Source organism: Archocentrus centrarchus, unplaced genomic scaffold, assembly GCF_007364275.1.
Source record: "Archocentrus centrarchus isolate MPI-CPG fArcCen1 unplaced genomic scaffold, fArcCen1 scaffold_24_ctg1, whole genome shotgun sequence".
Taxonomy (NCBI): Eukaryota; Metazoa; Chordata; class Actinopteri; order Cichliformes; family Cichlidae; genus Archocentrus; species Archocentrus centrarchus.
This window is the reverse complement of record NW_022060254.1, coordinates 1315867-1340794: the sequence shown is the minus strand read 5'-3', so window position 1 is coordinate 1340794 and position 24928 is coordinate 1315867. Positions and strand designations below refer to the sequence as shown.

At 40.6% G+C, this 24928-nt stretch overlaps 1 protein-coding gene across 1 annotated transcript in view; it reads left to right on the top strand.

Annotated features, from left to right (window-relative positions):
- Positions 1–898: 898 nt before the first annotated feature.
- Positions 899–24928, top strand: part of LOC115775710 (ankyrin-2-like) — a 152277-nt gene continuing 128247 nt past the window's right edge. The window contains exon 1 of the mRNA XM_030723183.1: positions 899–1083. Coding sequence (XP_030579043.1) covers positions 997–1083 — 87 coding nt within the window. The 5' untranslated portion in view covers positions 899–996. The remainder of the gene's footprint in view (positions 1084–24928) is intronic.

The window sequence follows — 24928 nt, the reverse complement described above, 5'->3', positions numbered from 1 at the left end:
TTTATGTTGTGTGTGTTGTTTTCAGGGCTTTTTTTTTTGTGATGTGACATAAAATATGAGCACAATCATTTTATCTCCAGGCTTTATTAAACTGACCCATAGCTACCTTCAACTAATGGAAATTTCATCATTTAATTTGGGGATTGATTTTCATTCAAGCAATCAGTGGTTTTTATCTGTGGCTGTAAAGCAGCAGATTACATTTAGACACCTGGATAACACACACAGTTGTGCTTTTCTTTTTATACAACTACAAGCAAACAGTCAACAAAAATGCTCCAGATATAAAGGAACATTCTGCTTAACATCATTTTGGATTGAATGTTTGTGAGAGCAGCAAACTCCATCCAAATAGTTGCCTTTGTTTTTCTTTCAGTTGACTAATCAATTAGTGCAAGCACTATTTAATTTAGCACACATGCCATCTTTATCTAATGACTGAGTGTAGTTTGTGCCCTAATCCACCCACACACTCTTGGCTTTTCATTCATGTTTTGTGTTTCTCTTCCTACTGTCATTTTCCACTTCAATGCTTTTTTGTTATTATTATTATTATCATTATTATTAATATATCTTCACTCAGTCTGTTACTGCCATATTTGAGCTCTTTCACCTCCCAGGTCTGAATTGTAATTGTTATTAAAATAAAAAAACCACGAGCTGGTCTCCCGTGTGAGTGTGCGTGCGTGTGCGTATGGCAACTATTTTGGTTTGCCAGTGAGGTTTCCAGATAAACACTGGTGGCAGCTGCTGCCATAGCAACACCATTGTGCTCCCTCCCTCTTCTCCCCTCCCTCTCCCTCTCCCCAACCACTCCTCCCCCTCATACTCTGCCTGGCTTAGTGCTCCACACAGCCAGAGAGTGAGGACCAGAGAGGAGAGAGGTCAGCTCGCTTTATTTCACAGAGGAGACGAAAGTGGATAGAAAGAAGAAAGATAGAAAGGGGGGGGGGAGGAATAACCCAGAGTGAACGGTGGCTGCTGTAGGGGGACGGGATGAGTGAGGACAACCACTCCCACTACAGGCTAGATCCCAGCGATCGCCTCAATGGACTGGGACAGAGGAGAAAGAGACCCAAGAAGGTAAATGAATAGATGGAGAGCCACGTGGTACAAAGTGTGTGAGGAGTGTGGAGTGTGATGAAGCTGATAAGTGTGATGGAGCACCCCCCACCCCCCCCCCCAAAAAAAGAAAAGAAAAAGAAAGAAAGCAGGAAAGTGGAGCTGAAGCAGGTGGATAGCAGACTGACTGTATGTGATTTTTTTCCACTCCCCACATAAATTTTTTTGTTTTGATGGGTTTGTTTATGTTGTAGTGTTCAGATGGTGTTAAAGGTGTAGAAGAAAAGAACCATCCAATCTCTGACTCCATCTTCTCCTGTGGAGTAATATGACTCCCAGTGGGAGCTCTTTATCTCTGCTGCTGCTCCTCAACTGCTCATTCATATTAGCGGTATCCTCCCTCTCATATTCTCCATCGCTTCATGTTTTGTTGTTGTGGACACCTCTAGGTAGTGAGTAGTAGTAGGAGGCTCCTCTCACATGCTGACAGGGTGGGTCCCTGCACCGCTCTGCTCGCTCTTTGTGTGCTTGTTGTTGTGGATTTTGGTGTCCACAGATATCTATCAGGAGGTTTTTAGATATCCTGTCAGCCTCATTTATGTTTATTACATTTGTTACAGGTTATTATGCTTTTTTAGTTTTTAAATTTCTTCAGTCAGTACAATGAGGATGCACACACCCATCACCCTGGAAGTATGTCAGCTTTTCATGACGATACAGACTTATGTGCTCATAAAGGCATGAAATCAAGGGATGTCATATACAGTGCACAAGATTACAAAATGTATTCATATGTATTGTTAAAGGCTAAACATTTATTTCTATTATTGCTTTTCAAATTGATTTATAAAGTGAGAAAATCATGAAAAATTATGACAGTATTCATGAAACCCAACATGAACTGCTTTTGTTTACATCCTTAAATTGTTTGTCTCAAGGATATTGAATTTAATGTGAAACCGAAGTTAAAAAAAAACAACAAAAACAAATCAACACTGACGTTTGATCGACTGAGGATGTTGTCAAACATGCTGATACACATATAGTGGCCAATACTGTATTTAATGTACGTACAGTATAATAAAATCCTGGTTAAAAGTACAATTGTGGACATTGTTAAAGAGGCCAACACTGACTGTCAGACTAAATATATGATGTAAAAATATGATGTCTGGTATAAAAGTCACACTCTTTGTATGCCCAGCCGTCCACCTTGTTCCTGCAGGGTTAATCTGTTCTAATAGAAGGAGCAAATAAAAGATGTTTCCTCAACAGCGCAGCGAGAGAACATCATACATGAGCTCTGTTTTTCAATGTGTCTAAATTAGCATACTGGCCTGTGTTCATATTTGTGTCAGCTGGGAGTTTCTCCTCCCACTTCCTCACTCTCTACTGTATGTCTCACTCTAGTTCTATCCTTTCCTCATATATGGCAATTTTTCTGAGGCTGCGAGGACACAGACAGAATCCAGTCTTATTATTTTTGTGTATCGCGTTTATGTCGGTTCAAGGGACTCGAAAGAAGAGCGACTTTAACCCAAAATAGTGAGTCAATCAGCCTTTTATTTCGTGGCTGATCGTGTCACTGTTGAAGTCATGTGGCTTCACAGTTCACTTTCCTGGCCCTGAAAAAACTGAAAACTGAACGTATTTGCCACATGGTTCCATATTTTTTTAATTAGTTAACTTGAATAAACACCAACCATCATTCAACGAACAAACACTCGCATAACTGGCCCAACAAAACCCCATAAACATAGAAAACAAAAATATTACACCAGTTCCTCTCTTCACTGATGTCTGCTGCCACGGGGTGTGTCCTTGTCTCTAATGGGTTGGGGAAGGGCTGATAGGTGCCAGAAACAAGTGCATCAAAAATCCCTGAGGAAATGCCTGTCTGTAGCTAACACATCACTAATGCAAAGTGAAAAGGATCATGCTCAAAACAACCTCATAGGTTATTATTGATAAGATTCCTCCATTAAAAAAAAATGGATTCATTCAAGGTACTCTCCTTGTGAAGCACCACGTTCATCACTCTTGGAATGATTGCTCCCTGGAAGTGCGCTTGTTTCTTGTTTATTTCTAAACCATCTAGTTGAACGACTTGTTGCTTAACTGCAATGAGGTGTGCCAGTGATGAACGCAGTGCACTCTTTTGGGAAATGAGCTGTTTCAGTTTTCCTTAGAGTTGCTGGAGCTCAGAAGCAGTTCAAACCAGCGTGAACAGTGACGGTGCTAAAGAAACCGAGCAGATGATGTTTTCCTGGATTTGTGCTTCTGTGTATTTTTGCTACAGACAAATAGGAAATTTAAATCTGAATCGGATACGGCAGCACGTCAGTAATGCTGAACCTACAAATGTAAATTGATGGTGGAAGCAGAGGCAAAGCATTTGGCAGCAGGGGGTCATTTAGGATCGATGGATGAATTATTGATATGCTCCCTCCCCCATGCTTACATAGGCCCACTGCAACACACACACACACACACACACGCATGCACACACCCTTATGGGGACCCACGGGAGCTGAGCTGTATAGTGTGCAGGAGAGCTGATTTAAAGTAAGGTGTTTTGCTTATGTTTGCTATTGCAGTCCATCATATTTGGACACATGCACAGCTGACTTTGATATTTTCGGCTGGTAGAAAGCCTCGGATCATTACAGTGCCTTCTTGGCTCTTTGGTGAAAGCCCTAAGCATTTTAATCTTGCACTGCCTCAATTAAATCTCTCCCCCTCACTGATCCAAAGGGGGTGTGAAACACAGACCTACTGTCACCATGCTTGTTTGTTGTACAGTACGACTTTCTTCAAGGTGAGGAAGACTTTAGAAAAGCAGGTTTCAGTTTTGCACTTTAGAGACAGCATGACTGATGCTGACACAGAGTAAAAAATCCAGTATAGAAATTTATTTAAAACTTGAAGTCAGCAAGACAGACTTAAAAGCATGTGTAATACTAAACACACACACACACATATACATACACACACAGGCAAACACAAAGTAAACAAAAACATAAAACAGGGGAACTCTGACAATAGAGACCAAGTGTTACAGAAAAAAATAGGCATGGGAGGGGACTCACTCAACACCCTACATTTACAGTGTTGCTGCTGATTTATTAAATTCTAAAATATGATGGCAAAATCCCCTTAACTCTCTGCAGTCATTATCAGTGATGATGCATATTGTTGGACAAAGAGAATAAACATACTAACTCGTGTGCATCACAAACTATTTATATTTCAACCAAAAAAAGTCCTTTTTGCTTTTTCTCTAAAAAAAAAAAAGGTTAGTGTTAGGGGTTGGGGTTCGGGACATCACTGATGATGCCTTTAAAGAGAATTTGCTGCAACAAAGCAAATCTTATTTACTCTATTAATTTTTTCCCTTGGAGTCCCTTCAGATTGGTCCAGCTCTCAGATGCAGGGCTATAAATGGCATCCGTGACTCATGGTTGATCAGTTAAGTAATTAAAGCCAATTTCCTGAGCTGCTTCTGCAGACGATCTACCCACCATTTGGGCAAAATGTCAAAATGCCCCCTTTTTACAGCAAACACTATATACATCACAGATTTTCAGTTTCACCAAAACTAGTCGATGAATACCAATGATTTTGGCCCCTTGATCTTTTGTCAATCTAAAACAGCAAAACAACATTGCAAATCCCACATAACTGGTTCTTTGATAGTCTCTTGCCAAATAGTGAGCATGTTCTTATCTGCCAAAGGTAGAACTGAGCCAGCAGAGCTTCCAGAGGAGTTCCTGAACCTTGAATAAGGCAAACTTTATTAAAGTCAAGATTTATTTTGTGCATTTCCAAAGTCATGAATAAGCTTTCTTACTCTTGGTTAAGGTTTGAGGAAAGATCGCTTTTGTTTAGTTTTGTTTGGTCAGAAATGCAATGGAAAGAGGAATATCTGCAAATGTCCAATGATTAAGCAGTCATTAAAAAAAAAAAAAAATCTTTGTTTTTGTCAGTTTATAGTCATTTTCAAGAAAAAAAAAATACAAAACACCCGCTGAATCAAAACTTGATATGTAAGCATTTTTATGCTTCTTCCTTGCCATATGTAACCACTTATCTGGCCACGTCTCGTCCGCGGGACGTATGTAGTTCATTTTATATGGCAGGCTAGTCCCTCCCATTTTGATTGACACCTCATTCGGCCAAGACGTGGCCAGTTAATAGGCTATGAAATGAATTTGTTCAGAGCCAATAATAACCAGAGGGTGTTATGTATTTTTTTCAGGTGATTTTGGTGCTGCCAGTTAACAGGTTTTTAAGTGTTAGTGCACTGGTCAGACAAAATATGACACTTGATAACATCACCCTGGAAGCTAAGATGTGTTGTTAGGACCATTTTCACCTCATACCACAATACCATGCTAACACAATACCACACAATACCACAATATTCATTTTAAACTCCTTATTGTATCATATTTGGATTTTGATTTATCAAGCTTTTCAATAGAGTGCCTACTTCAGTATAATTTTCACCTTTCTGAGCTATTTTGTTTGGTGATAATGTATTTTTTTTGTGGACCTAAGTTTTATTTTCATGTTTTGGCTGCTGTAAAACAGTATTTCCAAACTTTTAGGATAAATAAAGTGTTGTCCTGTATTATTTGTGATGTTTTATTGACTACAATTAAATAATTTTTCAGAAGAATACTCAATAATAAGAATAATCTTTAGTCTCAGCTTTGTAAAGGTCAGATGCCGTCTACAGTGCACCCAGCCATCCACCATGAACTGCTCCCTAGAAAGCTTTACAGTGCAGTTACAATGTGATGCTGCTACAACGTCTGCACTGACTTTTTCCTAGTGACAGCAATTATTTGCATGACCACATGAAGTTGCTTCTAAGTAAAGTTCAAAAAAACTGTTTTCTTTCGAGATTTGAATTAGATGATGAGTGTCATCGTGTCTCAGGTGAGTCACAGAGGTTTAGTGTGCAGAGGTTCACCTACGTGCCATTCTTTTAGTACCACATTCAGATTATGTTTACATACACCTTTCACAATATTATTATGTTGTTTATTCATCCACCACTTCTACACTATAGTGAGCACTGAAGACTCTTTGGGCTCGAGTAATGATTTAGATTTGTTGTCTTGTAACTCAGAAGACTGCTGTATATAAATGAAGTGATCTTGGTCACTGCTGTAGAAGAAATAAAAAGTCATTTTTAATCAGAGGACTACTCTAATAAGAGCTGCTGTTGACCAGCTTGAAACAATTACTGAGTTACGTCTCTGCTGTCTGGTCTGATTTGTCCGGAAATAACTTCCAAAGATAAAGCGTAAGAACCCAGCATGTCCCGCTGATCCGCTGACTCTTCGCACTGTGGTGCATCTCAATGGGAGATAAATGAATCAGATTTGAAATCCTCACATATACTCTTTGTACTCTTCATCTAGATTTTGAGGCTTGCACAATTGCTGAGCCAAGGGTTACAGGGAGAATTAGGATTAGGTTTAGGCTACTGCCAGGATTGAGATTAAGCATGTGTGTTTGTGCTGTGTTGGTACAAAAATGCCCAGCAGACCAATGCTCCACATCATCAGCAAAAGGGAAGAGTTGGTGAGTTGTGTGTGTTGGTGTAGTAAAGTGCTGAAGGCCATCATTTTGACTGATTTCTTAAATTTTGCATGTGTTTTTAAGCCTGCTCTGTTGAATGTGTGTGACTGTGTATTTGACCCCTCCATGCTGCCTCTTTTTCCTTTTTTTTTTGGATTGCAAACAACAACACAGATGGTCTTTGAGGTTGACACCCAGACATCACCATGGCAACCAAGAGCCTCGCAGCCAAAAAGAAAACATCTGAGATGACATCTCAGTCTCTGGCAGCATATTCTCTGACTGCCAGCGCTGCTTTTTGTCTGCAAAGTGACAGTTCCACTCACTGTGGCATAACCAGCATTTAGTATTATTCAGGACTATGCAATAAATGTTTTGTTAATGTCTATATAAATGAATTAATTTAGATGTTTTTTTTAAGGATTTTTGCTACTGCACTCTCATATTTTCTGTCTTATCAGTTTTTCTGTGTTACCTTCCTCTAAACCATCAGTGTGCCTTTTAGTCCCCATTCCTACAAGACTGCTCAAAGACGTTTCACCATTATTTAATGCTTTCATTTTATATATGTTTAATCTGTCTTTATTAACAGGCTACGTACCACAGTCTTTTATGGTGGTGGTGATGATTACACCATTATTTTAAAAGCTCCAGCTGTCTTAGTTAGTTTCAGCCTGATTTCTAACCTTCTGTTTATTTAAAAAAAAAAATCCTTGAAAGAGTAGTTGTCAAACAATTAACTGATCGTTTGAAATGGAACGGTTTATTTGAAGAGTGCATCATAGCACAGAAACAGCACTAGTGAAGGTTGCAAATAATCTTCTTATTGCCTCTGACAGTGGACTCATCTCTGTGCTTATCCTGCAGCATTCAATACCGCTGACCACAATATTTTACTGCAGAGAATAGAGCACACTGTCGGTATTAAAAGAACTGTGCTTCAGTGGACTGAATCATATCTATCTGATAGAATCCAATATGTGCATGTAAATGGGAAGTCTTCCTCGCCCCGTTAGTCACGGGGTTCCACAGGGTTTGGTGCTAGGGCCAATTCTGTTTACACTATACATGCTTCCCTTAGAGTAAACATTCATACATTTTCATTGCTGTAAAGATGATACCCTGCCAGATAATGCAAATTAATTAGTTAAACTACAGACATGTCTTAAAGACATAAGGGCCTGGATGACCTCTAATTTCCTACTTCTAAATTCAGACAAAACTAAGCTTAATGTACTCAGTCCTAAAAATCTTAGAGACTTGGTATCTAACCAAGACATGGCATTATCTCAGCCTCCACTTACATTGTGAGGAATCTTGGAGTCATTTTTCATCAGGATATGCCCTTTAGTGTGCACATTAAACAAATATGTAGGACTGCCTTCATTCATTTGTGCAATAACGCTAAAAGTAGAAACATCCTGTCTCAAAGTGATGCTGGAAAGCTAGTTCATCCAGTAATTACTTCTAGGCTGGACTGTTGTAATTCATTATTATCAGGTCACTCTAAAAGCTCCCTGAAAAGCCTTCAGTTGATCCAGAATGCTGCAGCAAGAGTAAGAGCAAGAGAGGGACTAGAAAGCGAGAGCATATCAGTTCGTCTTCAGTGGCTTCCTGTTAAATTCAGAATTGAATGTAAAATCTTTCTCCTCACATAAAAAAATCTTAAATAATCAAACCCCATCATATCTTAAAGACCTCACAGTACCTTATTATACTAACAGAGCACTTCACTCTCAGACTACAGGCTTACTTGTGGTTCCTAGAGTTTTTAAAAGTAGAATGGGAGTCAGAGCCTTCAGCTTTCAGGCCCCTTTACTGTGGGGGGACCTGTTCTGTGGAACCACCTCTCAGTTTGGATTTAGGAAGCATACAGTGAGGAGGAGATTTTCTTTCCCACTGTTGCAAAGTGCTTAAGAAATATTTTTTTTCCCCAATGCTAAATCTGAGTATGGTATCTCTGATATAGAAGATAATGTGTTCGGAATAGGAAGTGACCATTCATTCTGCCTCTGCTTAGACTCCTGCTGCCATACCAGATGAATACTGAGCCAAGTGGAGGCAATGGCGTTTAGGAAAGCTGCGTCACTAATGCTTCATTAATCCTTCATTTGTAGTAACTGCAACAATAAAGAAGCATGCAACACAGCAAAATTCTGACCTGGGCAGTCAGTGGTTAACTTTATATTGGTTATGTATGTCTTTTTTAATGGGACATGGCTCTTGACTGGAGTGGGAGTACTCACTCTAAAGTGGCATCACCTATCTCACTTAAGACTGCCAAGAATAACTTATTGATAAGAGGATCTATCCATTAGTAATGCCTAGGTACTTTGGGGTAGAATCATCGGGGCTTCTCTGGTTCATATGATTCAAAGTGTTTGGGGAAGCCATAGGATTTGAGTGTCAGTAAGTAACCATGATGCTGAAGAGCACCAGAATGAAACAAGCTGTTTTATGTGCTTTATGTGCCAGATTCTTAGAGGAGAAATTCTCTTTCATGCTCAAAATCTGTGCAATTATACAGATATTGAGCATCTCAACTGGTTTTACAATATGCTTGATTAAAAAAAGCTAACAAGAATAAAGCAACACTACTGTTTCACAAAAAATCTGTGGACCCAGAGAGGAATTACCACTAAATTAAGAGCATGCCGGCCTGTTTGCACCTTATGTGCATAGACGTATTATATATTTTTCAACTTTGTTCATCATACATATTCTCCCTTCAAATCGCTTTTTATTGCAACCATAAAAAGCCACATTGTAATTTACTGATGTCCCACAAAAAATCTCCAAAATGGCACACCTTACAGGATTTGGCTACTTATAGCTGAATCCCTGTGGGGATAAATTTATAGGCTGTTGTTTCTCAGCATCATAATTGCTTGTAATTGCGCTGAGGAGGACAATCAGAATGTAACACTCATTAACTGGAGGAACTCTAATCTGAACATTCACCTTTAACTACAAAACATTCAGCAAACCAAACATCTACAGAAATGGACTGAGATATTGCTCAGCTGTGCTTTGTTTTTCTCCGTCACCCTTAAACACGAGTAAAATTTAACATGGCGACGTTGGAGACAGCGATTAGTCGTGATGAGTGTACATTCAAGTGCAAAAACCCAGTTCTGAAATAAGAAATGCAGGCTTGTTTTCATTGCCTTTTTTGTGAATCTGCATCAAGATTAGGCACGTATTTGCCCCCTTCATGATTCGTGTTGATCTAAAGTAAGAGTGAAGAGGTCATTTTAACTGGATGGGAAAGTCTAGATTTCACTGCATTGAACGTAGGCTTTAGTTTTGCAGGAACATGGAAGCCATCATAGCTAATGGTCCAACCAGATCAAGATTGCAAAATGTGTACAGTAGTGTAGTGAACTGTGCAAGAGTTTTTTATTGCTTATAAATTTAACTTGTGTTCTTTTTCCTGTTTTTATCTAAGAAGGTGTTCTTTTTAATTTTGAGGGAAAATATAACATGTTTGTAAATTGTGGCTGGAATTTAGCTTAAGTTGTGAGTTGTCTGTAAGTAATTGTTCTACTTGTGCTCTACTTGTTTTTTGGACGGTTCGCATTGATTATTGGCACAGTTTATGCAGAATGTGATGCAGTTGGGGAGTTATTGACCTATGACCAGTATCTGTTATTGTAGTGGGCTGTGTGGTTATTTGAGTGATCCATCAGCCTCAGCAGAAAATCTAAAGAAAACAGACAAAACCCCTAAAGACTCAGCTTCTTTTTGACTTATAATGGCAGCTTTATAAGGTCACACCAGGTTGGTGCTCTTCAAAGGGCGTTTCATCAGAGAACACGTTCTCTTGGATCACCTCATAATTTAGCTTTCCAAAGCTTTCCAGGGTCCTTAACTTGATGACTCCTCAGCTTGATAAAGTCACCATAGGCTGTAGTGAAGATGGACAAATGTACAGAGGTAAAGTAACTTTAGTGCAGGGGTGTCCAAACTTGCGGCCTGCGGGCCGCTTCCGGCCCAGCCCACTTCTGGTCCACGAATTGATGTCAAAAATAACATACAATTTGACCCTTTAAGTTACTTTTTTGACATTTCGCCTTTAAGCAAAATGTCAAAAAAGTAATTTAAAGGGCCAGATTGTATGTTATTTTTGACATCAATTCGCAGACTGGAAGTGGTCCGCGAAACTTGCAGCCCGTGGGCAAGTTTGGACACCCTTGGTTTAGTGACACATTATTAAAATGGAAAAACAGTGATGATATTCACGTACTGACAAAGTGGAATTAAAAAATCCAGCTTTTTAATGTTTTACAGTTTTTTTTCTTGTCTTTTTGCACAGATTGTGTGATTGTTTTGCAGTTATTTCATTATTTAAGCATCACAGAATGTATCTTGACTCCACTCACACGGCAGCATGTCGTGATGACATTGTATCATGAGTTGCTTTGTGACTGCCAACCATAATCTGGCTTTCCAAGGAAAATCTCACAAGCTCACCACTACATGACACATGATAACAAGCTAATCTCAAATTCTGATCTAGATGCTCAGTAATGGGGATCTGGCATTAAATTGTACAGACAATTACATCACTTTGCATTTGGAGGATTTGGATTACATTTCTTCGGCATTGTGTTGATCTGCTATTGTGGTGAATTGCTGCAGCAACATTTTGTACGTGATTAAATTGTACAGCCAACAAAGCAATGGCTGGTTTCTGCATTTTCTTCATGAGAAGGTCTGAGACTTAATTATGATTATTTGCATATCCATATATGTGTAAGTACTCTGCATAAAGAGACATTTGTTATGGGGGGGATTGAGTAAAATAACCACAATAAAACAGTAATAGGAGTCTGCATTTGCAAGTTTATTTAAAAAATAAAATCAGCTGATTGTTGATGTGGTTTGACAGCCAGTATTGCAGGGCATTTTGGTGTAACATATAGTAGCTTCATTATAAGTGGGTAGGAATGATGGAAGGACATTGATAGGTTTTCCATTCAGCCGAGTGTGAAGAAGCAGGCTGAGGAAGGAGATACAAATAGACTTGGTGTTGGTCTGTAACACACTGCAGCAGTCTGCATTATTCCCCTGGGGAGTTAGCATGTTTGGATCATACATAGTGCCAAGATGGCAGATCACTGCTTTCATGTTGCAGCTCACATCAAATGTGTGCTGCCATCAGCAACAACAATACGATGTTGTGGGCTACTGCATTAAAAGGATTGAACTGTGTGAAAATATACATCATGATTCAGACTGACCCTCTTGTTCAAAAAGGTCTGAGACTTGTGACGTGACAAAGTTAAATTTACTGGCTTAACTTGAATCACTGGACATACCTGGAATGACTGGCTGGATTTAAGACTTGTTCCTGCAGATCTGAGACTTGGATTGCACTTGTAGCAGTTGACCTGAGAATTGATATGAATTTTTTCTAAAGACTTAAAAGCACCTTTGGCATCCCAAATAATTATCCAGTGTGATCAAGACGTTGATCTATTTCATCCTGTCAGTTCTGGCAGGACTGCCACCTCATTTAATGTCATATTTAAGAAAAACAGATTATTGTCCAGTTAAATGCTGGTCATTGCCCTAGGATGCGGGTGGAGTGAGGGGTGTTCGTTGGGACAGCTGCACATGTCAAAGATATGTGTATACATGTGTTTTTCATCTATTTAATGAATGCCTATTTAATGCGGCTGCAGCTAGACAGTACCACTCTGTCTGTCACAGAGAAATGTCACATCAGATGCCCTTTCAAAAATGACAGGCTAAAGGATGTGTGGCTTGTGTCATGTGTCAGTTCAAATGTCAGTTCTAGAGTCATTTTTATTTTTCTGGCACCTCACCAGTGTGGTTAACGTTAACAGTGTTATGGAGCTGAGAGAGACTTTTCTCAGTTTACCTTGGCACATAGATGACAGATTTTTGCTGCTGTTTAGCAGTTTTCTGCAGTTTTCGAGCATCACATCTTTGGCCAAAAGATAATGTGGAAGAATGAACACAAAGTGCATATTTACATGAGTGGGCGTTTTTTGTATATATGGACTATTTAATGATACGTGATGATAGCAAACCGTTCTGTTGACCCCTTGGCTATGGGCTGATTGAGAATCACCACTTACATGCTATAAGTTTCAATAATAATAATACGGGATAAATCCTGTAGCCCTTTGTAACTATGTTATGTAACCGCTCAAACTAAATCAGCCTCTGGCCATGTCTGTGGATGCTAGTGTTTGACCTCGGCCTCAGCAGGCATGAAGACCACACGCACAACCCCCACCCGGCTTCAAAAGACTTTCATTTAGTGGGTCTGACCTCTGCGGCAGTTCACCTCCCCCCTGACTGAAGAGCGACCTTTCTTTGGAGGCAGAGGGCTTCACTGGGGATTTGTTAAGATTTGTCTTGCGGTGGTTTGAGATGCTTTTTGTTGTTGTTGTTTAAAACTCAAGGACTAGGTGGAAAGGGTCAGCAGCCTGTTTTATCATGTTTTGATTTTACCCCAGTCCCTGTCACATCCATTTTTATTATCTACTGTTACTTGGAGTGCATTGAGTTGATTCACACACCTCTGGCTGTGCTTGTTAGCTCTGTGTGTTGACAGGTTTGTACTCGTGGGCCTCTGTGTGTCTCTTTACTACTAAAGCCATGGCAGCTAATTTCAAAGGCCTCATCTTATTGGCCTGAGGCTGAGAGCGCAGGTGCAGATATAAACAGCAGAGGTAAGTACGTAAGCGCGTATGCTCTATAAATGACTTTTTTTTTGTTTAATGAATATTTTTTTAGTCTAATATGCACTGGTGAGGCAGAGCATTGCTGCTATCCCTGCCAAACAGTTTTGTTGGTCCTTTGAGCTCTGCAAAAACAGTTCTTTTTTTTTTTTGTAAGCCTGTCATGTCTGGCAGATCTTGCGAACAGAACTGTGATCTGAATGCGTTGTTGTGCCAAACATATTTGCTATTTCAAGGTGAGCTCTATAGGTTCTCTATAGGCGTCTCTTGTTAGTGTGTGACCCTTTATTTTATTTGAGTTATTTTCAGCATACTGTGTGACAAATTTTGCCAGAGCTGACAGGCTTAGGAAAAAGAAAAGAAAAAGGGAGAGAGAAAGAGAGAGGGGAAAAAAGAGAATAGAGAGAGAGAGAAAAAAATAGGAAAGAGCACAAGTAAATAAACCAAATAATTAGTCACTTGTCAAACATAAAAGATACTAACAATACTTGCAAAATTAAAAATTGTGTGGGGAAAACAAAAATTGCTTGGTTACACAAACCAACCATTTTGTATTATGATTACATGAGTGTTTGTGTCTGTGTCATGAAATGTACTCACCAATGAGGGCAGAATGCCGCAGCCCTGCCCATCAGAAGCTAGAGGCAGGCAAAGAGAGCCCCAGGAAGCCCAGGCCACCAGCAGCCCATCAAGACCTACGAAGACCCACGGCCACTTATTCCAAAGACAAACGTACACCCACCCCAGCAGACGGGGGAGGGAGGTCTCAGACGGAGTCCCTCCAGTCAAGGAGCAAGGACACCAGAGAATCCGAGAGAATCCGAGGCAACAAGAAGCCCCCCCCCAGCGGCCAGCTCCCTGCACAGGCCGGCAACAGGGCCCCAGGGCCCCCGGCACCCGGGGACTGCCCGAACCCCCACAGAGCGCCCCCCCCCCCCCCCTCTCACGCCGAAGAAGCCAATGCAGCACTGCGCCGCAGCCCCCAAGGGAGCAGGTCACCACCCATGTCAGAACATCCAGCCCCACCCAGGAACCCGGAGGTACCCACACCCCGGGGGGCAGGGGGGAGGAGGCAACCAGCAAGGAGTGGCCAGGAGGCAAGGCACAGGCCCAGACCCAAGTCCAGCCAAACATACAACCAAAAACAGTTCTGACCTGCAGAGACAAGGACTCTACACGGCTTCACAAGGTGACCTGTTGTATACATGCATTAGCAACAAATTGTTGCTGACTTACACTATATTACCAAAAGTATTCACTCACCCATCCAGATAATTGAATTCAGGTGTTCAAATCACTTCCGTGGCCACAGGTATATAGAACTAAGCACTGAGGCATGCAGACTGCTGCTACAATAAAAGAATGGGTCACTTACAGGAGCTCAGTGAATTCAAGCGTGGTACCGTGATAGGATGCCACTTGTGCATCAAGTTCAGTCGTGAAATTTCCTCACTACTAAATATTCCACAGTCAACTGTTAGTGGTATTATAACAAAGTGGAAGTGATTGGGAACGACAGCAACTCAGCCACAAAGTGGCAGGCCACATAAAATCACGGAGCAGGCGAAGTGGATGCTGAGGCGCATAGTGCACAGAGGTCACCAACTTTCTGCAGAGTCAATCACTACAGACCTCCAAACCTCCTGTGGCCTTCAGATTAGCTCAAGAATAAGTGTGTAGAGAGCTTCATGGAATGGGTTTCTATGATCGAGCAGCTGCATCCAAGCCTTACATCACCAAGCACAATGCAAAGTGTCAGATGCAGTGGTGTAAAGCACGTTAACACTGGACTCTAGAGCAGTGGAGACGTGTTCTCTAGAGTGACTGATCAAGTTTCTACGTCTGGCAATCCAATGGATGAGTCTGGGTTTGGTGGTTTCCAGGGGAATGGTACTTGTCTGACTGCACTGAGCCAAGCTCGGCCCCTTAGTTCCAGGGAAAGGAACTCTTAATGCTTCAGCATACCGAGACATTTTGGATAAATTCATGCTCCCAACTTTGTGGGAACAGTTTGGGGATGGCCCCTTCCTGTTCCAACATGACTGCACACCAGTGCACAAAACAGGTCCATAAAGACATGGACGAGCCAGTTTGGTGTGGAAGAACTTGACTGGCCTGCACAGAGTCCTGACCTCAACCTGATAGAACACCTTTGAGATGAATTAGAGCGGAGACTGTGAGCCAGTCCTTCTCATCCAACATCAGTGTCTGACCTCAAAAATATGCTTCTGGAAGAATGGTCAAAAATTCCAATAAACACCCCTAAACCTTGTGGAAAGCCTTCCCAGAAGAGTTGAAGCTGTTATAGCTGCAAAGGGTGGGCCCACATCATATTAAACTCTATGGATTAAGAATGAGATGTCACTCAAGTTCATATGTGTGTGAATGCAGACATGCAAATACGTTTGGCAATATAGTGTAAGAAATCGAACCCCCAACCTTCTGATTAGTAGATGACCTACTCTACCTGCTAAACTCTGTTAATCACTTCCATGTCCCCGTTTCAATCTTGCAGGTTGTAGAAAAAACTACATCCCTCTTGGAGACATGAAGTCATGAGACCTTAATGCAGTCCAAACCACAGTGGTTGGTCTAACCCAGACTCTGTAGCAGGATTTGCCTCACCACCACCATCACCTTATATTTCTGCTAATCCCACTGGCATGAGCTCACCACATGCTACATGCCCACAGGCGTCTACAGATGCACCTGAATATTATTGTTGTCATTCTCATACAGATGAACGGTCACGCACGGGGAGATGCATCTTGCTAAATCTGCTGCTTTAAAGTTAAACCTGAATGCTCCATTCATGGATTAAGGATGCTTGAGTGGCGCCTCTTGCTGTGTATCATGGTAAAATAGAAGTCTGACTTGCATTCAAAAACCCAGCTCCTGTGTGATTTGATTATCATGTTCCAGCACACCCTGTCAATCAGCCATCAGTGAATGCTGTTCGTGTTCTCTGCATGTTTTCTATGGCTGATTACTCGTGTTTTGTCAGTCACCATGGTAGTATTGTGACAAGGCTTCCCATTGTTGGATACTGAAAATTGGACCTCTGACTACAGTGAGAAAAGAGAAATCCTGTGTTACTTCATTCGTTTTTATTCATACAGTTCTGAGTTGCTATTAAATTCATTTATCAATTCCAAAATGGCATCAGGATGGACAAGAATACTGGAGCAATAACCTTGTCATAAATTAAAGTTGCTTTAGTGCCTGTTGGAGGCTTGTGTCAGATATATTGGTTGATTCAGGCAGGATACAGTAGGCTGTATTATCATTATTTTCTGTGGTTTAGAACCGTAAAACTTCATAGCTGCTTCAAGAAATATTTGTATTTATATTTTTGCCTCTCTCTATGTCATAGAGTTAGGGTTGTATGTTGGGGTAGACCTCAGACCTTGACTTTGGCCATCTCTGCAGCAGGAGCTAAGCTAAATCACCAACAGTAGCACAGACATGGAAACGAGTAACCCACAGACCAAGTGTTTGGATAAAAGAGAAGCCCCTGTACACTACATGGGTACAAATGGTGACAGTAAACAAACATAACATGTAGACAACAGTCTACGTGTGTAGGCTCTGCATAGGACCAACATACAGCCATGCTAGGCCCTCTAGATTTTACAGTGTTGACATGGAAAAGTTAGAGAGGACTGATGTTGTTTGTGATGTCAGTCCTCTCTAACGCAGATAATTTCATCACTTATCCAAGTCACTGATGTTATAACGGTTACAAAATACGACTGGTTATTAAGTCAAGTCAAAGCAAACTCTAATCTGGAACCATGTCCATCTGGACAGTAAAAAAAATCATACTGTAAAGAACATAGTCTGATCCTGGTAGAGAATATCAGGTTAGGAATGATTACATTTGGGTGCTGCTGAGATTTGTGTTGGTAATAGCTTAGAAAAAAAAAGATTAGAAAATAAAGTCCTCCACAAATCCCACAGATAATTTTCTACATCTGAAATTGGTTTGCTTAAATCCCAATTTGATTTTGTGCGCCTACGCTTAACAAATGTATTTCTGAACGCAGTGATAAGAAGCTACTTTCTGCTGCTCACTTATTCATAAAGGGTCACCACAATGGAGAGCTCTGCATGTTTGGTTTTCACACCAGATGCCCTTCCTGACACCATCCCAAAGGATTTTGTGTTTCCTCTCGGGATCAAACTGGGGAGATTTTGCTTGTCAGGTGAATGCATGAACCACTACACCACAGAGCCACTCTGAAAGAGAAGGTTGGCCAGCAAAATTTGTAAGAAAAATTGGTTCCGGTTCCCAATTCCCATCCCTACCCATAATATTTGTTTTTCTCCCACCTCTTTTCACTCCCTGTGTGTTTATACAGCACGCTGCATTCAGTTATTAGCTATAATTAAACTCTGGCTCTCTTCTACAGTGTGTCTTTTGTCCTGTCTCCCTCCCCTCACCCCCAGCCGGTTGCAGCAGATGGCTGCCCCTACCTGAGTCTCGTTGTGCTAGTTTTTTCTACCTGTTAAAAGGGAGCTTTTCCTTCCAACTGCTACCAAGGGCTTGCTCATAGGGGGTTGTCTGATAGTTGGGTTTTCTCTGCATTATTGTGTTTGTAGAGTCTTTACGATAGAAAGCACCTTGTGGCGATGGTTGTTGTGATTTAGCGTATTTATGTAATTTCATTTAACTGAATACTTTCAGGTCATACTGAATATAGCACGATGTTCATTTTGTAAAATGCTTCACAATCACAGGTTGTTAGCCAGTCAGTTTCAGAGTCAGATCCACCCCTTGCTTGTTACTTCTGGTTACAAAACACAAAGATCGTGACTTTGAAAACATTCAGTTTCAGGCGTGACAGTGGGATGGCAGTAACCAGTGGGTGATGTCATGGTGGCTACATCCACCTTCATATACAGTCTACTCTGGAAACACATATGTAATCCCAACAAAACTATTTCAAAGTTGAGGAAATGTTATTATATTACAATGTAAAAACCATGAGGTTTTTAGAATGTAAATTTAGATATTAAAATTTTTATTTGTTAGTATTATGTGCTTTCAAGCATCGTGGTAGGTGCCTTTTTGTAGTGGGAAACAAGTCCATATGGCATATACACGGCTTTGCTACATCACACACACCCCTTAGATCCTCTAATCACAGCCCTTCAAAAGGAAATGACACAGTCTTGCAAATAACCTGATATATACGGAGCTTTTGACTCTGGGGGGAAATCGAATGAAGAGGGACATGGATTGTTTATACTGTATGTTGCACTGCCGTTGTAAATACACTGTCAGCACTTTTTTGAATTGCACCATCTTATGTGTTACTACTGTTCTTTTGAACATAGTGAGCTTGTGTCTGTGTGTGCTGTTTGTAGTTTGTGATGTAGGCTAGTGATAGGACAAAAATATGTATTTGTCAGACTGTGAGTCTGGCTGTCACCCGGGCGGTGCCAGTGACTGCTAGATAACTGAAGAGGCCCGAACGATAAATCAAATTGTGTGCATACGAAAAGCAATTAAAATGAGTGGTTATAACAGCAAGTCAGATCATATACAGTAAAAAGCTGGTCCTATAAGTCACATTAAAAAAAAAACGAGGTAGACCCAAGAAACGCACTATCAACTTAATGTGAAACAATATTTATCATATCAATCGCAATTCCGAGGAGGAAGTCTTTCGTGAAGGAATTACTAGGTTTACATGATCAGGAGAAACAACCCTGTCTCCCAACAAGCCAGGAATGAAGCAATTCCTACCCTCTGCTTGGCAAAATAAGAATCTGCATTCCAGACAAGGACATAAACATAAAATAAATTCATCATTATCAGCTATGGAATTCTTCAGGATTTGGATTTCTTCCTGACTGAGGAAGTCTGTGTCATTAAGGAGCAATCTCTCTTAATCGCCACACCTCCTCCTAACCCCCTGCCTACCAAACAGCCTTACCAAGAAACAAAACACCTGCAAGAGCGCTCAATCATACATCAGGTTCTCAGTCGGAGCCTCTTCCATCCCCTCCTGGCTCCTGAAGGACCAGAGAGGTTCCACCCTTAACAGCTTGATGCAGAGCTGTTATAGAAGGCAGTGGAAAAGGCCCAGCTGGATGAATGAGGGAAAAATGTTTTCTGTGAACTGCTGTACAGTAATATGATGTTTGCACATCCTCCTGGGAACATACAAATGTACTAACTCATAAAATTGTTGTCACCTATGATGTGTCCATACAACAAAAATGTTATAGAGTCTCCCCAGCAAAACTCAAAGTAATGAAGGAGCTAGTGGAGGAAACGTTGGCAGCAGACATCACTGAACCCTCCTCATCTGCTTGGGCATCACCTGGGATCTTCATCCTTAAGAAAGATGGGAAGACTGTGTTAATTACATCAAGCTCAACTTGGTAACATACACAGATGGTGTATGGCTGGTTCAGTGGTCTTCTCCACTGTTGATATGAATAGTGGATACTGGCAGCTGAGACAAAGCTTTTATCTGCCCCTGGGGATTATACCAATTCAAGATCAAACCCTTCGGTCTGAAAAATGCACCAGCAACCTTCTGCCGACTGATGGAGGTGAACTTGGAGTTGCAGCTGAGAGGCTGCAACTGTTTCATTTACTTGGATGATATCATGATTTCATCATCGACAATGACATCCAGGCAGTGTTCCAAAAGCTCTGGGAGGCCAAGCTGATTGCCATCATGAAAAAAGTGACTATTTCCAAACATCCCTCAAATCCCTCATCCCTCCGATTCCTGGGTCACATAGTGTAAGCTGCAGGCATTCGGGTGGATCCAGATAAAACCAAGGCAGTGGAGGAATTCCTAGTTCCAGCTAACATCAAAGGTTCCACTGCATGATCCACTGGGATAAGCACTTACCAGAATTCCAGTTTGCCCTCAATTCAGCGGTCCATGAGTCCATTGATATCACCCCTGCTGAGATGAACCTTGGACAGACGTTTCGTGGCCAAGTGTACACCCTGCTTCAGCCTGATTCATCTAGCTTACAGAACAGCTGTCAAACTTCAGGACCTCACAGTGCAATCTCACAAAATGTAGACAGTCACAAAATTTAGTTATGACAATACTCATCAAGACCTCTACTTCCAAGAAAAAAAAAAAAAGAGTATGGTTCAAATCCCATCCATTAGCAAAAGCAGAGAAATCATTCACTGCAAAGCTAACTTTAAAGTAGCTCACACCGTACAGAGTTGTTGCTCAGGTGGGGCCTGTTAACTTAGGTCTGGTGCCAGAGGACAGTGAAGAAGACAGGAAAGTGGTACATGTATCCTGTTATCCCACTGCTCAGGAAATTGACACCATGGAGAAAAAGCACCTCTGGAGATCTTTAACAATCTTCAAAGTAACCAAGAAGGATTTTGCACCTTCCCCACAGCTCACATAACCGCCATCCTCTCCCAGCTAAAAGTTCAGACAGTGAGGAGGAAGAGGACAACAAAGTCTGCTAGTCTGTGTGCTTTTCTCTAAGGGAGAAAGGTGTGTGGGTAGGTGGCTGTATGGGGGCTTTTCATAGTGGGTAACCACCCTTTGTAATGGGCAATAATGTTGGAGTACCATTCTAAACTTGTTAACAAAGATCCTATGTTAGCCAGAGAGTTCACTCCCAACTAAATTCATAGACCAAAGCTTAGCTGAAATTAACTCTTCAGTCTCCTGCTCTGAGAACTGTTGTAAATAACCTGATATAAAGAATGAGCATTTGACTCTTGGGGGGGGGGAACTGAATGAGGAGGGACATGAACTGTTTATATTTTGCACTGCTGCTGTAAATACACTGTGAGCGCTTTATTGAATTGCACTGTCGTATGTGTGTTACCACAGTTCTTTTGGACATTGTGGGCTTGAGTATGCACTGTTTGTGGGGACTCTTTTAAGAGTTAGTTTGTTTGCAGGGCGGCGTGTGATTGAATGACTGGCTGGCACCCCAGCAATTGGCAGTGACAGCTACATCATTATGCAAACTTAAGAGATAAATAGAGGGCCTTATCACTGTGCTGACCCAAACACATTTTTATTTGTATGTATACCATGTTAAATCTTACAAATAGAAAGGCAGTGTTCCAATGACAGAAACCAAGCCTGAGTGTGAAAACACTACTTTTCTTTCACCACCAGTGATACACTAATGAGAAGAAGTCATTCAGAATGGATATTTAGTGAATTATCACTTTAAAAATATCAAAAATTAAATTAACAACATAAAATGGTTGTGGATGGAAGTGGACTGACAGTTTAGTGCTTTTCTAGACTAACTGCAAACTCAAAGCACTTTACACGTGACGCTTAACCCTGCTTTAACCCTACTTCACTGAACCGATCAGTAACATTTTAAGCACTTCCCTGCAAACAAAGGCCCTTGGAAACAGTTGTGTGCGTGTGTCGACTCATGTTGTTGAGCATTCACATCCCAGACAACGGGTTACATTCAGAAGAAGTGCCTTGTAGGATGAACTGAAGCCCCTTTGAAATGACAAGGCATGTCATACATGCGAAAGGAGCATTGCAGACATGACAGAAAACCAAGCTCAAAAGGCAAAAAGGCCAGTCCATTCATTGGCACAGAAAGATCTCCTTGTTACACAAGACCTTCCTCTGCACCTCGCATTCTTCCTCCACTTGCTTCTCAGAAGTGACAGAAGGGAAAGAAATACGGGGCAATGCTGTATCTTGGAGATTTCTGTTATGTTTTGGTCAGCATCAGAGTTCAGATGAAGGCATTAGATTATAATTTAATCAATGGCAATAAAGAGGTCAAAGGATAACAGCTCTGGTATGGTACAGACAGTCTAATTGTATGACTGAGACAGTTGAAGACACAGCTTATTTTCCAAATTAACCATCTGATTTATAGTGTAAGCTTCCCTCTTTGTGCCTCTAGTTAGTCTGTATCACACTAGCGGGAGCTCTAACTTCCATTCCAGCTGAATTTTTTACATTTAGACTTTATTTGCTGAGATGATTCCAGATTATTAGAATGTCCATATAATCCTAGTGGATTTTTGTTCATTTTATTTTATTTGTATTTTGTATTATTTTGTAGAGAATTTATAATAATACAAAGAATAATTGAATAAAAACTGAATTTCTTCTCATTTTTGCATTATCCACAGAGGTAAATGGACTTGTACTTATTATAAATCTTTTCTAACTGACCACTTAAAGCAGTATCTCGCCAGACTGAAGGAGCCGGGGATCAAAAACTTGACCTGATTGGTAGACAACCTGCTCAAACACCTGAACCACAGCCACCCAACACTTAATACTATTACTTAATATTATACAAGACTCCATCAAGTTACCAATTTTTCCAGTGCTTTCCTACATCAGTTGCAATAAACCTATTTGTAGGATGATTGGAGACAAAATGACCAAAAAAAACCCCAAACCAAAACAAAATACCTACTTGAATTATTTGATTGTTGTAGAATCATTGCAGCTGGGACATTTGATGGTGCAGACACCCCCCAAAAATGTAAAGGCCTAACAATACTACGGGACTGAACATTACTGAAGGAACTGATCAGTAGATAATTATACAATTGTACAAATCTATATTTATATTTTACCTTAAAAACTGTTTACCTTCCCAACTTCACTTGTGTGACTGTACAGTTATCTTTCATTTTGACATACTGTTTTAATGCATTAGATCTAAAAATCACACAAAAAAAACATAGAATCCAAATAGAAAAAAGTTCGATTTTTTTACTGTGAAAACACAAACATGTTTAAATACAGTTAAAGTACAAATTTAAACTGTAATATTCAAAAAGATATGTACAAATTTAGCAAAGAACAAAGTCATATGCAACTATTTACATTAAAATGCAGGCAGTGCTTCAGGTGGTTTTTTACAACTATTTACAGAACAATCAAGTGTCACAATAAGATGCCACACAAAGTATTTGTACCACTCCAAAAAAACAGTTCCTGTCCACCACAAGGCCACGACAGGCCTGACACTCCCAGGTGCGTCCCTGCTCCTGTTGTACACCTGGAGACAACATTTACATTTGAGTCCACCTTTGGTGGCTTTTTGGCTGCATCCGCTTTGTCCATGACTACACAACCAGAGGTGGGAAGTAACGAAGTACAAATACTTCGTTACTGTACTTAAGTAGATTTTTCAGGTATCTGTACTTTACTTAAGTATCTATTTTTCTGACTACTTTTTACTTTTACTCCCTACATTTTTACACAAGTATCTGTACTTTCTACTTCTTACATTTTCAAACAGACTCGTTACTTTTTAACACGTCAGAGAGAAGTTTGCATTTCCGGTCAGTGCGCCGTCAAACATCAAACGATCTGAGCCTAAATGGAGGAATAATAACACATAAGAGACAATCGTACTGGCGTATCCTTCATCATCGGGGCTGATCTCGTACAAAGGGATTAAATACGCAAACCCATATAATTAATGTATCATTTATAGCGCTATAATCGGGCCGGACCGAGTCCGTAAGTTGCGCTGCGGCACATAAACAGCTTAGCTAGCGCTACTGAAGAGGAGCGAGCATGAAGGGAGTAACGTGTGGCAGGTAAATGCAACGTTTCTAAATGCTCAACAAATATCAGCAAACACACAAAGTGTGTGCAGTTTGTCACACAGTGTGTCTGCTAGCTAAAAGAAGAGCTGCTGTATTTCAGGGAGAGCAAAGAGAGAGAAGTTCACTCAGAGATGGAGAAAGAGGACAGGAGAGGAAGAAGAGAGGTTAGATTTAAAGGTAAGGACTGGAAAATAAACTGAAGTATGCTGACTTTGTGTAATTCAAAGATTGTATGAAAATACTGCAGTTTAGTGTGTAATAAATAGGTTAGCTTGTTGTACTGTATTTACAGTAAAGCTCTGTGTTGGTGCACAGTGTTTGTGTTCATGGTCAGAGTTACAGGTTACATCAGTGCAGCAGAGAATAGTTTGAATCAAAGCTGCTGATGCTGAGGTTCATTCACTGAATCCAACATTTGTACAGCCTGTATGCTGTCAGTGTAGGGGATGGAGATCAGCTCAGAGAGCTGTGAAATACTGGGTTACATCTTTGTGAGTTCAGTTCATCCACACAGAGCAGTAAACCTCAGAGCAGCAGCAGGTCAGCTGATCACAGCCTGCACACAACATCATTTACTGCAGCTCACAATAGAAAGTTGTGATTCTTCTCCCCATGCAGAGCCACTACAGCTGATCTTAGGGTTCCTCCAGCTTCTGAATCCCACTGTAACCCCTGAGTATCCTCATGTTTGTGTTTAGGTGGAGGCACAGTCACCCTCTACTATGGAGGACACAGAGAACAGAGCTGTGTTTAAATTCCCTTTAACAGGTTGTGTCCTACATAACAGTTTCAAGCTGAGTGCATTCATTAGGATTAAAATTTAGATTGGAATAACATTTGTATTCTCATGTAATATTTATTTATGTTATTACAATAATATCTAATGAGGTTCGGTTTGTTTTACACAAAAATAGCAGGTAGAAACATCCTCCAAAGAACTACTTTTACTTTCTTGCTTTGAGTACATTTCAGAGCCTGTACTTTTTTACTT